Source organism: Magnolia sinica, chromosome 18, assembly GCF_029962835.1.
Source record: "Magnolia sinica isolate HGM2019 chromosome 18, MsV1, whole genome shotgun sequence".
Lineage (NCBI taxonomy): Eukaryota > Viridiplantae > Streptophyta > Magnoliopsida > Magnoliales > Magnoliaceae > Magnolia > Magnolia sinica.
In genome coordinates, this window is record NC_080590.1 from 30,528,215 (window position 1) to 30,544,067 (window position 15,853).

The 15,853-nt window shown below is 39.4% G+C and overlaps 1 protein-coding gene across 1 annotated transcript; it reads left to right on the top strand.

Moving 5' to 3' along the window:
• The first annotated feature begins 4,659 nt into the window (after window positions 1-4,659).
• LOC131233296 (uncharacterized) lies at window positions 4,660-10,121 on the top strand. Its single transcript, XM_058229949.1, has 3 exons — window positions 4,660-4,988; window positions 5,871-6,175; window positions 9,599-10,121. Exons 1-3 carry the CDS (start codon window positions 4,715-4,717, stop codon window positions 9,662-9,664), a joined length of 645 nt encoding a protein of 214 aa, XP_058085932.1. The 5' UTR covers window positions 4,660-4,714; the 3' UTR covers window positions 9,665-10,121.
• Window positions 10,122-15,853: the final 5,732 nt, after the last annotated feature.

Below are 15,853 nucleotides of genomic sequence, written 5' to 3' on the forward strand. Positions count from 1 at the left end.
CGGAACATGAAAAGTACTTCGAATAATTAGAAAACCATCATGGTTTGGACAATTCAGACCTGGTAGACACCACGATATCTATAAATACTAAATTTACTATTTATAGTAAGTTGCAATTTTTAAGAGTTTTATTTATAGTTTGATTCTGATAAACTTTTCCCATGGTTTAATATCCCTATTTAAAGGATTGTGAATTAATTTATTTCATTTATTAATTCAATTATGAGTTTTTTGAGCTAGTTTATTTCATTCATCAATTAAATTATCAGCTTTTTAGAATTTATTTCTATTTTATTTTATTATTATTTTTTTTAGTTATTTGAGAAATCTGCTAGGAGTCCGTAAAAGTTCGGAATAGTTATACAAGTGCCACGTTTGCCGCCGTAAGACTTTGGATGTTTCCATTGGGAATCTTCTTCAATGCCGTTGAGGTCAAGCTGACGTCCGAGATTTTTCACATGCCATCAATCTGTAGCCACTCGTCTGGGGTGGTTAGTTGCAAACGAATCTCAGCCGTTGGTCCTCAACAACAAGAAAAGGAAAAGAAGTCGTCTTTATGGACGTTGCTTTGCTACCAAAAACTTATTTTGCCCGTGAAATTTTCCTTCTAGAAGGCTGCCGAATGGCACGTGCCTCGCACATGGAAAAGTAGACTTACTTTCACCGTGGGTCCTGCCTGATGAATGGCTTGGATCCGACACACGTGGGAAGACTGTAGAGTCAGTGCCTACCTTTTGGGTTCGTTGGGCGAGCGTTTTGACGCTGCGGATAGAGTCATCCGGATAAGCCTGTTTTATGTGGGGCCCCTGCAACACCTGTTTTGTGCACTGCTTAAAACACCATGTTGTAAATGTAAATCCACTCCGTCCATCACACCACATGGAACAATTGGGATGGGATGCTGACCGTAGGTTTGTGTGTGAAGTCACCATGGTGTGTGTATTTCATCAAAAGCCGTTTATCATGTTTAAATCACCGTGTTGAAGAGAATATACAAAGATCAGCCTGATTTAAATAAATAAATAAACGCAGGTGGGCCACGTTGGGTGAACTTTGGGGTTTTGGGAGGAATTTTACGTTGTCTACATGTGTGGCCCATATGAGCTTTTAATCGACCTCATATTTTGTATGTACGGTTAAAATAGTTTTTACCACCTGATGTACGGAGTAGATTTTACATCTACAAGTTACACGGCTCGGGTATTTTACACGGTGAGTGCTGTTGACTATTCGAGCCGTTTCCTTCATCTCTTTCTCATTTTTATTTTTTATTCTTATCCTCGCTGGCTCTTCTAGAACGTTCTTAGAATAAGCTCATTCTACAGCGTAGGGGTGTGAGGCCCGCCGTGATGTGTATGCGCAATCCAATCCGTCCACGACGTTCGCCTTCACATTTTCTCCATGTATCCCAAAATTCAGGCCCATTCAAAAATTAGATGAGCCATATCATGTAAATCATTCCTACAACTTCTAAAATCACGTGGTGTGGACCATGTGGCCCACCATAGTTTTGGAATGGCCTAATTTTTTGGGAATCCATTCATCTTGGTTGTGCCCTTATTCTGAATGAACAAGATGGTGTACAAAAACATGGTGGACCCACACAATCTGGAAAGTTTTAACGGTGACTGTTCCCACATTCTGTGATGCCGGGCCCCGCATTCTATCAAAATCAAAATAGAATTTTCCTCCATTTAAACGTTACAAGTGACGTGGCTCTTATAAAATAACAAAGGATCACATGTTGAACAGATTCATTTATTTGGGACACATGGCACACGTGGATGATGTCTGGACTATTCAACTGGTGATTGCGCACCCCAACAAAATACAGAGATTGGAGATTCTAACCGTCGGTTCAGATGAGAGAGAGAATATGAGAATTATGGATGGTTAAAAATGTCTGACCAATGGTCCACATTTGGTTAGTTATATCTATGTCCTTTGATTGGATGGTTAGGAGTCATGGACCGTCCGATTAGTGCAATGGGGCCCACCAGAATAACCGTCTCGATCCTGCACGTGCAACTAGATGTGCGCCATGTGAACAGGAATCTTGTGCCGTGGATTGCCTACTGACGCTGCCAGTAGCATGGTGGCTACTGTCGGTCCTCCGTGGACCTTACCATGATGTTTTTGTTTTATCCACACCGTCCATCTATTTTTCCAGATCATTTAAGAGCATGACTCCAAAAATGAAGCAGACCTAAATCTGAAGTTCACCACACCACAGGAAAGCGGTGGTGATTGAATGGCCACCGTTAAAAAATTTCCACGGCCCACTATAATGTTTATTCTCCATCTAACCTGTTGATTAGGTTACAAAGACATGGATGAAGGGAAAACACAAATATTAGCTTGATCCAAAACTCTCGTGGCTCCCAATAAGTTTTTAATTGTGGGCGCTCAATTACAACTATTTCCTGTGGTGTGGTCCACCTAGATTTAAATCTGCCTAATGTTTAAAATTATCCTATGAAATGATCTTGAAAAATGGATGGATGGAGTGGATAAAATACATACATCATGGTGGGGCCCACAGACCACCAGCCAGTAGCAACTCGCTACTGGCAGCAACAGTAGCCAATCCGCGTCCTGATAAAAAATGTGACACTTTTTTGTTGAAGTGGTATGCTCCTGCAATTGGCGAGAGAGATTGAACGGGTGAATCGCAGCACACGTGCCAACCAGGCACACGTGTACCAGATATGAGGAAGGGAAAGTGAACGGTTAGTAAAAAAAACTCATGGACGGTCTGTATTCAATATACGCGTGTGGCCTAGCTGATTAGTGAAACAGCTTAAATTTTGACGCTGGGCATGCTTGCTCCGAGATGCACTCGGTGGAGGCTCCAAATCTAGCACGTGCGTTTCTCATTATAGGTGCCGTACATGGGGCCCACCTATTTATCCGACGGACACGCAATTATCGGGTCTCCCTATTGGAAAATTGCTTCTGGGGATATCCATACGTGGAGCCGCCAAATCAACATCCAGCAAGAACAAGCACCCACACGTGTGAAAGATTTGGGCTGTTCATCAAGCCGCCACATCTACAAATCTCACCTAACCCAAAAGTAATCCAGGTCCAACCATCCGGTTGGCCGCACGTTTTGAATGCAGACAGTTAATTATCATTTTTAGCTTAGTAAATCTGTGGCCCATCTGAAAAGTGGAGTGGCCGAATTAATTTAAATAAGAAATATTCATCGTGAGGTGGACATGATTAACGTCTCGGATCTTTTACACGTGTTTCACATAGGCACCTGAGGAGCGCTTGTATTTTAATAAGGTGGCTGCAAATAGCATTCCTGCCTCCGAAGAAGGGAAGCGGATTGGCTAGTATACCACACATCAGCTATATAGGTGGTGTAGGTACGTGTCGTGTGAAGACGAGCGCTGAGGCTCCTCGAGCTCCGAGTTGTACGAACGGTTCAAAGGTTATCACAGTTACATGGGCCCCACAATGTTATATTTATTATATCCACACCGTTCATCCATTTTTCGAGATAAGTTCAGAGTATCTTACAAAATATTAATCATATTTAAAAATTAACTGGGCCACACCACAAATAGTATCCGAGATAATGACTTTCACCGTTAAAAATTTTATAGGTCCTACCATAACTTTTATTTTCCATCCAATCTGTTCATAACGTCATAAAGACATGGATGAATAGGAAAAAAAATTTCATATTGACCCAAAACTTCTGTGAACCTCAAAACGGTTTCAATGGCATACGTTCAATCCCCCGTTCATTTTTTCAATGTGGCCCACTTGCACTTGATCGTTAGATATGTTTATTTCTTCGCAAACTTTAATACGAGCTCGAAAAATGGATGGACGGTTTGGATATACTACATACCTCATAATAGGACAACAGAACTTGCTAACGTACCTACACTAGCTATATAGCTGATGTGTGGTACACCAGCCAATCCGCTCCCAGAAGAAGATGGATATGACCGGAAACGGATTGGCTACTCCCCTGCAATCCGTTTCCGTTATGGTGGGAATAGGAATCGTCTACAGCACTTGTTTTACGCGGTGCGTAGAATACCAAGAGCTCTGTGTTTTCCGTGTTTTATATGTAAAATCTACTCCGTCCATCAGGTGAGAAATTTTATTTTCACCGTACATTTAAAAAAATAATCTGCCTGATAAAATACTATCAGGGGCCACACTAATGGTTACAATGTAAAATTTCACGAAGTGTGGTCCCGTTCTGGAACTGGCAGATTTTTGTTTCTTCTATTCATCGTGGTGAATTCTACCTAACTAACGGATTTAATGAAAGATATACGCCATGTAGGCCCACACCAAAACCTATGGTTGGCATCCCATCACTATTGTTTCTTGTGGTCTAGGTCACCTGAGTTGTAGATCCATCTAATTTTTGTTCCTAAAAAATAAAATCAAGTATAGAGCCTGATGAACGGAGTGGATCTTACTATAAAATATCCTGGACCCACATACATTGGGTATTGTACGCGCTGCAAAAGGATGATTCTGGTCCACATGAACTCTCAGCAGTCAAAGTCATCCGTCGCCTTTGTGGTCAAACTCCAAAGCCTGCAGTTTCGAAGCTTCCCTCCTCTCCCCTCTTCCCATTCTTTAAAACGATTTTTCTCCCTGTTTCTCTTCCCATCCTTCTCTCTCTCTCTCTCTCTCTCTCTCTCTCTCTCTCTCTCTCTCTCTCACAGAAAAACAGGATATGGGTATGGGTATGGGAAAGGAGAAGCCCAGAAAGATATGGAGAGGACTGAAGACTCTCTTCTTTCTACTAAGCATGTTTGCTTCTTTCCTTCTCTTCTCAGCCCCTCTTCTCATTGTTTTAGCTGATGCCCTTCTCCCTTCTGCTTTCTTCACTGCCTTTCTCTCTCCTTTCTCCTTTCAATCTCTCTCTTCTCATTTTCAACACTACGATTTCTGGACGTCCATCATCGATGTCCCACTCATCTCCATCGCCAGATCCATCATCATAATCTGTAAGTCCCCAATTCTCTAAACCCACAAACTTCAGCTGCAAACGTTTTCATTATAATTATAGCACAAACGAGTCGTGTGGGGCCCACCGTGATGTGTTCATGAGATCTACACCGACCATAATGCACGAATGCTTATTTCCCATCTGCCCAAAAATCAGACCAACACATGACTCAAAGTGGGCCACACGATCAGAATAGTTGAGAGGGGAACGGCCACCATTGGCTCTCCTTGAGCCACACTCTAGTTTCAGAATGGCCTGATTCTTATGGTCGCGGTCATCTGTGGGCAGATGTTTGATTTCCATTGATTGGATGGCATAAACACAACACAGTGAGCCCTCCATGAGAATTAAGAACGGGAATCTCCTGCTTGTGTGGCCCTCCTGTGTCATGAATTTGCATGATTTTCGGGCCCATGATCAAAAAAGAGATGACGTTCAAGATGATCGGAGTGGATGTCATCAATGTATCCCAGTGGGCCCCACGTAAACCGTTTGCCAATATTAGCACTGGATCATTTATCTTAAAAATATTTTTCTTTGATTGATTTTTGTTAGAATGCTAATACGCAGATGTTGCTGATTGGAATATTTCTGTTTTATCCATTTTGACCGTCTATTTTATGGGCCATCAATGAAACATGTGGATTGCACTGAAGGCATGGTGCCAATGAAGTGCACCGTATTGGAGCTATGTTATGGTGCAACTCACATGTAGTGGACATAAGGAAACCCGCCTTGTGATGGACGGTGGAAAGACGGTCTTCTTCTTTTTTTTTTTTATCTGTCCAATGAACGGTCTAGATTGACAATTAGACTGCCCACGTGTTCCAATGTACGTGTTTCTTTCATTTGATTCATCTATCTATTTATTTATTTTCAGGCGTATATTGCATGTGTGATGGGCCCCGTCGTTCTCGTGGACCCTACATGGGAGTAACAACGCTGTGCTCTTTGCTATCGGTGGTAGCTGTTTCTCTAAAGGCATGGGTTTATGTGGCAAGGATCAACGGACAGGGTGCGACATTAAATCTCCAACACCATGATCTAACGGTGCAGGAGTCGTGGGCCATCCATGCCATGTTCATGTGCTCGCTATTATTAGCGGTGGGCCACATCGTAGTTGCCTACAGGACCAGCTGTCGCGAAAGACGGAAGCTCCTCATCTACAGAATCGATCTAGAAGCGGTAACACTCTTTTCCCGCATGTGCATCCACACGTATAAATAGTCACACCAATGCCAGATCTGGACCGTTCATCATACACACAACGGATAACCAACGGTACATATTCACTGCACATGGGTAACCTGCCACGTGGTCAGCTACGGCTCGCTGTTTTAGGCGTGTGCAGATGTCGGGTGCAGACCGCCTTCCACGTGACTTTTTCTGTTTATAACTTCTTGAAGAAGTTTTGTGCGGACGACGTGTACCGTCCGTGTGGGGCCCACCATTGTAGTAATGGTGGGGACTGGATAAGCATCCAAACGCGTATTTTAAAAGCGTGAAAGGCAGGTAGCCCACCCACTACGTCAGCTAGGCCACGTGGATTGGTGTAAAATCAATTCATGTATGGCCCACCTATGATCGGATTTGGATGTAAACCCTCAGCCATTCAATGATTTTGTACGTCACAGAACTAAAGGCCAGAGAATTAGTTGGGTCAACTCATACTTTTGCCCATGGCATATTCATGGTCGTCCATCATTCTAATTTAATATAGGATGATCAAAATTCATATTTAAAATGCTTGTCGTATTCTGGCCGACGGTTACTATTTAAAGTTAAAATATCATGGATTGATGATCCAAACAGGACGGCTACTGTTTAGAGTTGAAGTATCCTGGATTGATGATCTGAACCGTTAGATGTGTTTAGATAGCCCTATTTGGGACACCCATTTGGGAAGTAGGATTTTGGCAGGAATATCAATCATTGAAATTAGATACTCTTTCAACCGTTAAAAAAAGTCGTTACCTTGTAATAAAAGCACTACTGTTACAATAAATTCTCTTGTAAATTAATTGATATGAACTTTGGAATTTGACAAATTCAAATTCAATACAAATTATGAATTTGACAACTTTATGGATTCAATAAATTCACTCTCATTTCCTCATAATTCCAAACAAAGTTGGTAAACACCATAAATGAAAAGCTGAATTGACTTGGTTTTTTAGTTAGTAACAAAATTTATAAAAATGGTAAATATATAAATTAATTGAAAAAGAATCAAAATAATATGTAATAAGTTTGGTCAATGACATTTTCCTTTTTAGCTAAGGTAGCAAAATTTTCAAAATCTTGCCAAATTGACCCAAGCTAAGTTTTAAGTTGAAAATGTACAAATAGTCATGTTTCACTAAAATATAGAAATTATGGAAATTAAAAAAATATATATTGAACTATAAGGTGTATTTGTGTGCACTGAGTTCGGATTTTCATAATTATGGTGTTCACTTGCCTTGCATTTGACTTTGTGTCATGTAATTTTTTTTTTTTTTAGGGTCACTTTAGATACCTTCAAATTAGTTACTTTTTTTTTATTTTTTTATTTTTTTATTTTTATAGTTACGGCAGTAAATATACAACTTATTTGAGATAATTAAGTTTATTTTATGATTAATTATAAGTAATTTTTTAATTTAAAATTATTTAATTACTTTATATTAATAAGTAGAAATCAAGATAAGCTATTTAAGGCAAAAAAAGCTTAAGTAACTTAGGATCAAAATGCTCCCTTATAAACCTGATCTAGTATAGGCTACTAAAGTAGAGCTGTACGCCTAATTTAGGAGATCAAGTTGTGTTTTGGAGTATGAAATACTTGACTTGATTACAAGAATTTTCAATTATTGCTAACATGACCCAAAAGAAGAAGTTACATGTACTTGTCAAAGGTAAAGCTGCAGTGAAAAGGGGAGAACATCATTTCACCTACAGGGATCCTTGCTTGTAAATTAATCATCAAGTATATTTGTAAAACTAAATAAAGTAATTATAATCATTACATTTTAAAATTATAAAACAATCAACTTTACCAAGAATTTTGTTGATACAAATAATGTAGCAAAATCATTATTTGAATTAAATGTAAGTAATGTTACCACTTACTTATAAGAGTTAATAATCAATACTCATTTACAACCATTTATCATTGTAATCAAAAGACCAAATGAAGTCTTGTTTGCGAGCCTGGATCTGAATTTGAAACCCCCTGGATTTCAAATCCTCTTGTTGTATTTGGCACCCTAGCCTGAGAATTAACTTTGATCCAAAAGTAGCTATTCATTGTATATTTGCAGGGGTTTAAATTTAATTACTAAATCAACTTTAATATCTCTAATAAGTGAACTTACGTAATTTTTGATACAAAGGTTGTAATAAGCCCGTTGAAATATATACATTCCTAAAAAATGATAAAGTTTCAAGTCTCGGTGGGCCACAGGCACAAGATCATGTCTGATTGACTAACCAACAATTTTTAACCATTGATTTACATGGACATTATTTGGACAAGGTTGATCATCATATAAAACTAGTTATAGTGATGCAATTGATAATCTAGTTATTTTATGATATCATTAATGGGCTAAGTGTCCAGTAAATTAATAGTCCAGTGATACACATATTACACATGCTACTATATTACACATGCTATTATAGGAATAATTTTAGATGTAATCCAAAGTCTTACGTTGGATTTCAAATCCTGATTGAGGGAATTTGGAACCCCTAATTGCTTTATAGTGCCAAACAACCGGGAGATTTAAAATCCCCTCGAATCCCAAGGCATACATTGTCCCTTCTCATTGTACGAAGGGATTCAGGCAATCCCATCCCGCGTTTTCAAATGTCTCTCTGCCATGCAGGACACGCACAACGCGGCTTTAGTAAATGGGGTCCATGTGTTTTTTGTATCAGTACCGAAATAGACGTGTGGGAATAGTAACAGTTGTCACCAATACGTGGAAGTGACGGAGCCATCCGTTGGTGATGGCCCCACCTGTCTATTTCAGTGTTTCAAATCTGTGTTCCAATTTGAACCTGTGAAATAAATAATTTCGTTTTGAACATTTCCAAGTCTTTTGATGTGCCTGCTATTTTTAGTTTTATGGTACACATATTTGAAAATTAACATTATTAGTTTTATGATTTGATGTATGGGTGTTTTTTGTTTTTTTCATGGTCTTATGAATTACCATATTATTTTATTTTTTTATAATTCATTTGATCAAAAACGTCAATGGAATTTTTTTAATATATTAGAGAAGTTTAGGAATAAGTGACACATGGCACCATCCTAGTCTTGCATCAGGTGGGCCTTATTGACTAAAGGATGTGACCCAAAAGCCAGTCTAGTCTACTTATCAGGTGGGTCAATCAGGAAAACAAAGAATGATTAAGAAAAGAAACCAATGGGCCATACCCACCTGATGAGTTGATCACCAACGGTTCATTTATGCAGTGGTGGCAACTCATATTCATCAATCTAGACCGTTGAAATTGTTGTGTTTGTAGATAGATCATGACCCAAAAACACCCCCATTGTCCGTACGTGGACATGCACTTGTATCGGTGTCTAATGTTTTTCTTTTGTGGATTGTGCAGGTCTCGGCTTGCAACAAAGGCTTCCCTACGTACCACAAGATCCTACACCATGCTAGAGCAATGTAAAACAGACTCAAATGTGGTCATTTGGAAGTGGGTCCCACCGTATGGCCACGATCTAGGTTTCAGAGGCATCTCACCCGTTCATGAACTGTGTGTTGTGTCCCCAACTTCAAGAGAGACTAAACTGGCAACACCCAAGTACATAGATACAGTCTTAAGGCGTGTTTGGATGTACCAGCAAACCCCAAATGACAAGTGAGATACATGTGCTAGCCTAGCTTATGGTGTGGACCCACAGAACCAGGAACTTCCATAGTCTTAAATGTACGATGGAGATTTCTTGATCGTGCAAGACACTGGGAGTGGGCCTTTTTTTTTGTTTTTTTTACTTATGTATGATTGAAAGCGTGTATAGCTATGAGAGATGTGCACCAAACGCACATCATTCATGTAAATGTGAAGAGACTGTAAAGCTGAGAATTCCTTGAGATTCCTACGAAAAGAAAATCTTTTCGTTCAACATCCACTTCTAGCCGTCCATTTGTTTTGTAGACTAGGCGTGATTTTTAAGCCACAACATCTAAAGAGTGGGCCCACCTGATGAAAAGTTCAGATCTCGTGCATTTCTGCAATTCAGTGTTTGTGAGTAGATGGGCATGGGCCCACAAGCTTATGGGCTTGGGATAGACTCGTATTTTAGAAGTGGCATTTTTCAACTCTACAAATGTGCATGGTTGTACTAGATCTTCCAAGAAATTGTGGATGGAGCTTAATCATCCATTTGATAGCCATCAATTGGATGGCTAGGATTCCTTGATCAGTTTGATTCTAAAAATAGGTTCTATACAAAATGTGGCCCATATTTTGGATGGACTGGTTACCTGTAGATTAGTAGCTTACGTGAGGCAGTTGAATCACTACCATTTTCAAAATTTCAAAATGGTTGTGAACCATCACAGGAGTCTACCATGAAAACTATCCATGATGAAAAACCAATCTAGCCGTTGAATTGATGGGGAATATATAAGTATACGACTACTTTATTGACGCAGGTAAGGACGTGCTCGCTTCTGGACTCCTCGTAGGGATACCTTAAATCCACGGGAAAAGTTAATAAAATAGAATAATTCTAAAAAAATTGTAAATGGATTGATAATTGAAATAAACAAGCTTACAATCCTTTAAATAGAGGGATAGTAAACCTTGGAAGGAGTTTCGAAATTAAACTATAACTAAAACTCCTAAAAATAATGACTTACTATAAATATTAAACTTACTATTTTTTATTTTATTTTGGTTAGCTTGATAGTACACCCCACCGTCAGTTGACACTTCACTGTTAGCCACCCACACTAGGGATCGATACCAAGACGTCAGGTGTTGAAAGGAGGTATCTTTCACTCAGTCTACCACTCGAGCTATGGTGTTTATTAGACAGTGATTTCTACTAAACCTCATGGTTTGTAGCCAAAAATAGTAAGTGTTCTATTTGGCTCAACCATGCCATTCTCCTAGTTATTCTAAGCACTTTTCATGTCGGACACAACTCCTAAAGCCTATCAGTTGAAGAGTTATAATCAAACAAAAAATTATTATAAATAATAAAAACAAAAATAAAATGAAAATTTGACAGTGAATCTGATGGAATCTCGCAAATTTGGCGTACGTGCGCAACCTGACATAGCAGGGTTAGGTGGCTAAAGTATCTCATCCTACTGCAAAATCATATATGGCACATTGGATAACTTATTCCGGTTTGTGAGATATGCCCGTTCTAAGGTTCTGACGGTCTGGATCACTTCCACCTCCACTCAGGCATTTTCTGGTCCATCTTGGTCATGAAATTGTACCCGACCTGCTTTACATCATTTGCCCTTGAAGATGGTGATAAATGATCCCTGAGATGAGGGTATTGGATTTTATTTGGAGACGGGCCCAACAAGTGTTTTGGCACGGGCCGCATCATCACTGATTTACACTGATTATTTAATGGGGCCCATCCTGGATGGGCCATTCTGCAAATGTATTCCATCAGACAACTCAAATTGGAGGCATGAAATGTGGTTTAGGTCACCACACATCCAATGGCTTAGATGAATAGCTTAGAAATTAGATCACCCAACAGTCCAAGACAACTTGACTGGGTCCAATTTAGACTGAGTCACACCTGGACCGGCCCACTTTCAACGAAACAAGATTACAGTTCTGTGCATATCCGGCCCAGGTGAAAGGCCCAGATCACCAAAAGGTGGGCCATCCACAATATTGCTGGCTCAAGATATTTCCCAAGGAATAAGACAAGCTACTTAAGAAAATGGATTATATAATCCATTTTCTGAATACGTGGAAGCATAATATCCTCAGTTTCTCAGATTATACAAGTGGGCCCTTTTTTGTGTAGTGAAAAGACTGGTGTGATGGCCCCACAGTGAAAAGGCCATGCATTAAAATCTTCCTAATGGGACGATGCTATCCCTTTGATTTTATCATACCTCTTAGGAAATGACAGAAAACTGCTTCCAATAAAAATAAATAAAAAATCAATAGGGGGAACAGACTATGGAAAGGAATGAGTAATGACATAACGATTGGCGGTCTGATTCCTTATGATATTATTCTCTTTATCGTGGCTGTACTCACCTTATGAAAGGTTTAGATGTCATGTAAACTTCACAACTGGCCCAATCAAGATTTCAATACCCAGTGAAATTAAGAGATCTGATTATTCAACTATACATAGAGAGAGAGGAATGCTCACCTGCGCACCTTCTTACATGGCACTCATAAGTACCTTTGTACACGTGTCATGGGCATATAATCTGAACAGTCCACGTAATGCGGCACCTCTTGAAACCTCATAAGCCCAACTTTCAGCCCGATACATAAATCTAGTGGGCCATGGCAAAAGAAAATGGTTTCCTCCCTTGATTTGCATTTCTCTTTGTTATGGCCCGCTAGAGTTTTGGATCGGGCTAGAAATTAGGCTCATGAGGTTTCAAGGGGTACTGCATCACGTCTTCTTTTTCTCTCAAAAAAAAAAAAAAAAATCATTGGCGCTAGAAGGAAGTGAAAGCCCCTATCATGCAGGCGACCAGCCGATGGATCTTAACTCTCTCCAAGATATCTAAGATATAGACCTAGAAGTAAAGGCAAGAGCATCCTTTCCATTTCAAGAGCTAGAACGAGGAGAGCTTGTTGTTTACCCATAAGCATGAAAGGTCTTGCATCAGTCATTACAGTAATTAGTTAAGCAAGTGATCCTGTACATGGAGCATACTTTATTCTCGCACACCCAGCTCAGATCCACTGAGCTAGAAGGAAAGAATTATCGGAGGCAGACCGTAGAGTATAGCCAAGAGGCTTTCTTGTCCGTAGACCGTTCAAATTATACCCATGACATGTGTGCAAAGGTGCTTATGAGTGCTCCCACAAATAGGTGCGTGTTGCGTGCGAACATTATATATATAGATATATATATATATTCTATGCGGTCGAGCTCATGGGAACTTCCCATGAGGTCAAGCTACGTGGGCCCCACCATGATATGTGTGTGTGTGTACACACACACACATTTGCATAAGTATACAAATACACACATAGACATGGGAGGAAAAATAATAGAGTTTTTTACCACTGTATTCCTCACTTTTGACCCACGTACGTTATTACTCCCGTCCAAACTTACCTTCCCCGACTACTCCCCTGCTGTCCAGATGACTTTTCACCGGACCAAAATACCCCTGCCTCTCTTTTGGAAGTGGATTAGCCGGTGTGCGAAGACGAGCGCTGACGCTCCTTGAACTCCGAGTTGAACGAACTATTCAAAAGAGATCAAAGTTACATAGTCCCCACAGTTATGTATTTATTATATACACAACGTTCAGCCATATTTCGAGATCATTTTAGAGCATTGTACTAATAAAAAAAAAAAAAAAAAAAGAATCATATACAAAAATCAATTGGACCACACCACAAATAGCAGCGAGAAAATTGATTTTCACTGTTAAAAATTTCGTAGGGCCCAACATAATGTTTATTTTCCATCCAATCAATTCATAAGGTCACAAAGACCTGGATGAAGAGGAAAAACAAATTTCATATTGATCCAAAACTTCTGTGACCCCTAAAAGTTAATGGTAGACGTTCAATCCCCCACTGCTTTTTATAGTGTGGTCCACTTGATAATTAGATTTGTCTTATTTTTCATCTTAAGCCTTAATACGAGCTCGCCAAATGAATGGACAGTTTGAATACAACACATACTTCATGATAAGACCCACGAAACTTGCACCAACTAATCCACTTCCTCTTATATGCCTGGTCCGGCAACAGTGCTGCGACAGTCTATCCAATTTTATTTTATTTTTCCAAGGAGAACTTTTTCCCCCTACATTTTTTTCTAATAAATATTTATGTATATATAAGCATATAAAATATTTTTCTTTCTTTTTATTCATTTCTTTCTTTATTCATTTAATAAGCATATCTGCTAAACTAGAATGAGTTATTTGATGCACCATATATGATTTTGGGGTAGGAGAAGCTACTTTAGCCAACCAACTCGGTTATTTTTCAAGATTCCATCAGTTCGATGGTCGAAAATCCATTTCATTCACTTCGCGGTCAATTTCATTCACTTCGCGGTAAATTTCATTCACTTCGCGGTCAATTTCATTCACTTTGCAGTTAATTTTATTCACTTCATTCACTTCACGGTCAATTTCATTCACTTTATTCATTTCGTAGTCAATTTCATTCACTTTGTGATCAATTTCATTTACTTCATTCACTTCGTGGTGAATTTCTTTCATTTCGCGATGAATTTCCTTCACTTCGCGGTGAATTTCCTTCACTTTGCGGTCAATTATATTCACTTCATTTACTTCGCGGTGAATTTCTTTCATTTTGCAGTGAATTTCATTCAGTTCATCTACTTCGCGGTGAATTTCCTTCACTTCACAATCAATTACATTCAATGCATTGAATTCGCAATGAAGTCCATTCAATTCATCTAATTCATAGTAAATTTTCTTCATTTCGCGATCAATTTTCATTCACTTCGTTCACTTCACTTCGCGGTGAATTTCCTTCACTTCGTAAGGAATTTTCTTCACTTCACGATCAAGCTCAATGGCTACGGTTATAATCCGTAGCCATAAGGTCGCAGCTTTCAAAAATGACATTTGTGGGAAGGTAAGTTTGGAAGGGCTTAATAAGGCACGTGACTTAAAAGTGAAGCCTACAGTGGTAAACAAAAAAAAAAACTTAAAATAATATGAAATCGAACACACATGGGCATTAATTCAAGCTTTGTATGCCCCGCATGCCCCGCGATGATGTGTTTTGAGCATCACACCATGCATCGAGCGGGTGGCTCATGTAAGAAAATCTCATTGATCATAGATCTTCATTGTCCACACGTGTTTTGAAATATGGGACATTCTTTTTTAACCCAGGTCAGTTTGAATGGCTATGATCTTCTTTCTGTGAGATTTTGACACGTGGCTCATGTAATGTCAGACCTTGTCATGTACTAGCTTACCACGTATTGGGGTAGAAATGACGTAAGGACAACCTTTGTAAATGATGGGATGAGGATGACATGCATGTCCAGATAAAAATGGGCCACCCTTGTCTGCCATAACAGATAATGGAACGTGACCACAAGCTTAAGTCACTCCACTGACATCCACCTTTCATAATTCTTGTTTTTTTCACACGTTCAAACCGTTTACTTGTGTCAGCATACTCCGATAAAGAGCTGCCATGTGTCAGCATACTTGTAAGGAAGAAAAATGTACTTGGGCCAAGAAGAATTATTAGTACTTATTGTGACATATACTCCGTCAAGAAAAGATCCCCTCTAAGCCATACAAACATCTACACTTTAAAAAAAAAATAAAAAAAGAAAAAAGCAAACATCATCTGCACCAGCATTCGCATGTGACTCTTAAAGTGCTAACGAAGCTTCCAAAGGCCTATTAATACAGTATTTCTTGTAATCTAATTTGCATATAGCATGGTTATTTTTAAAGGTGTATACAAGTCGAGCTGAGCTCGTGCTCGACTCGGACTGATCAAGTCCCAGCTCGTGCTCGACCTTCGAGCTCGAAACAACAGTTCGTATTCTGCTCGGCCGAGTTCAAGCAAAGTTCGAGCCAAGTTCAAGCCGAGGTTGAGTCTTTAGCCTAGAGCAGAAATGAAGAAAATATCTTGTGCCACATGTACAGTAGATATCTCCATTTGCCCTCC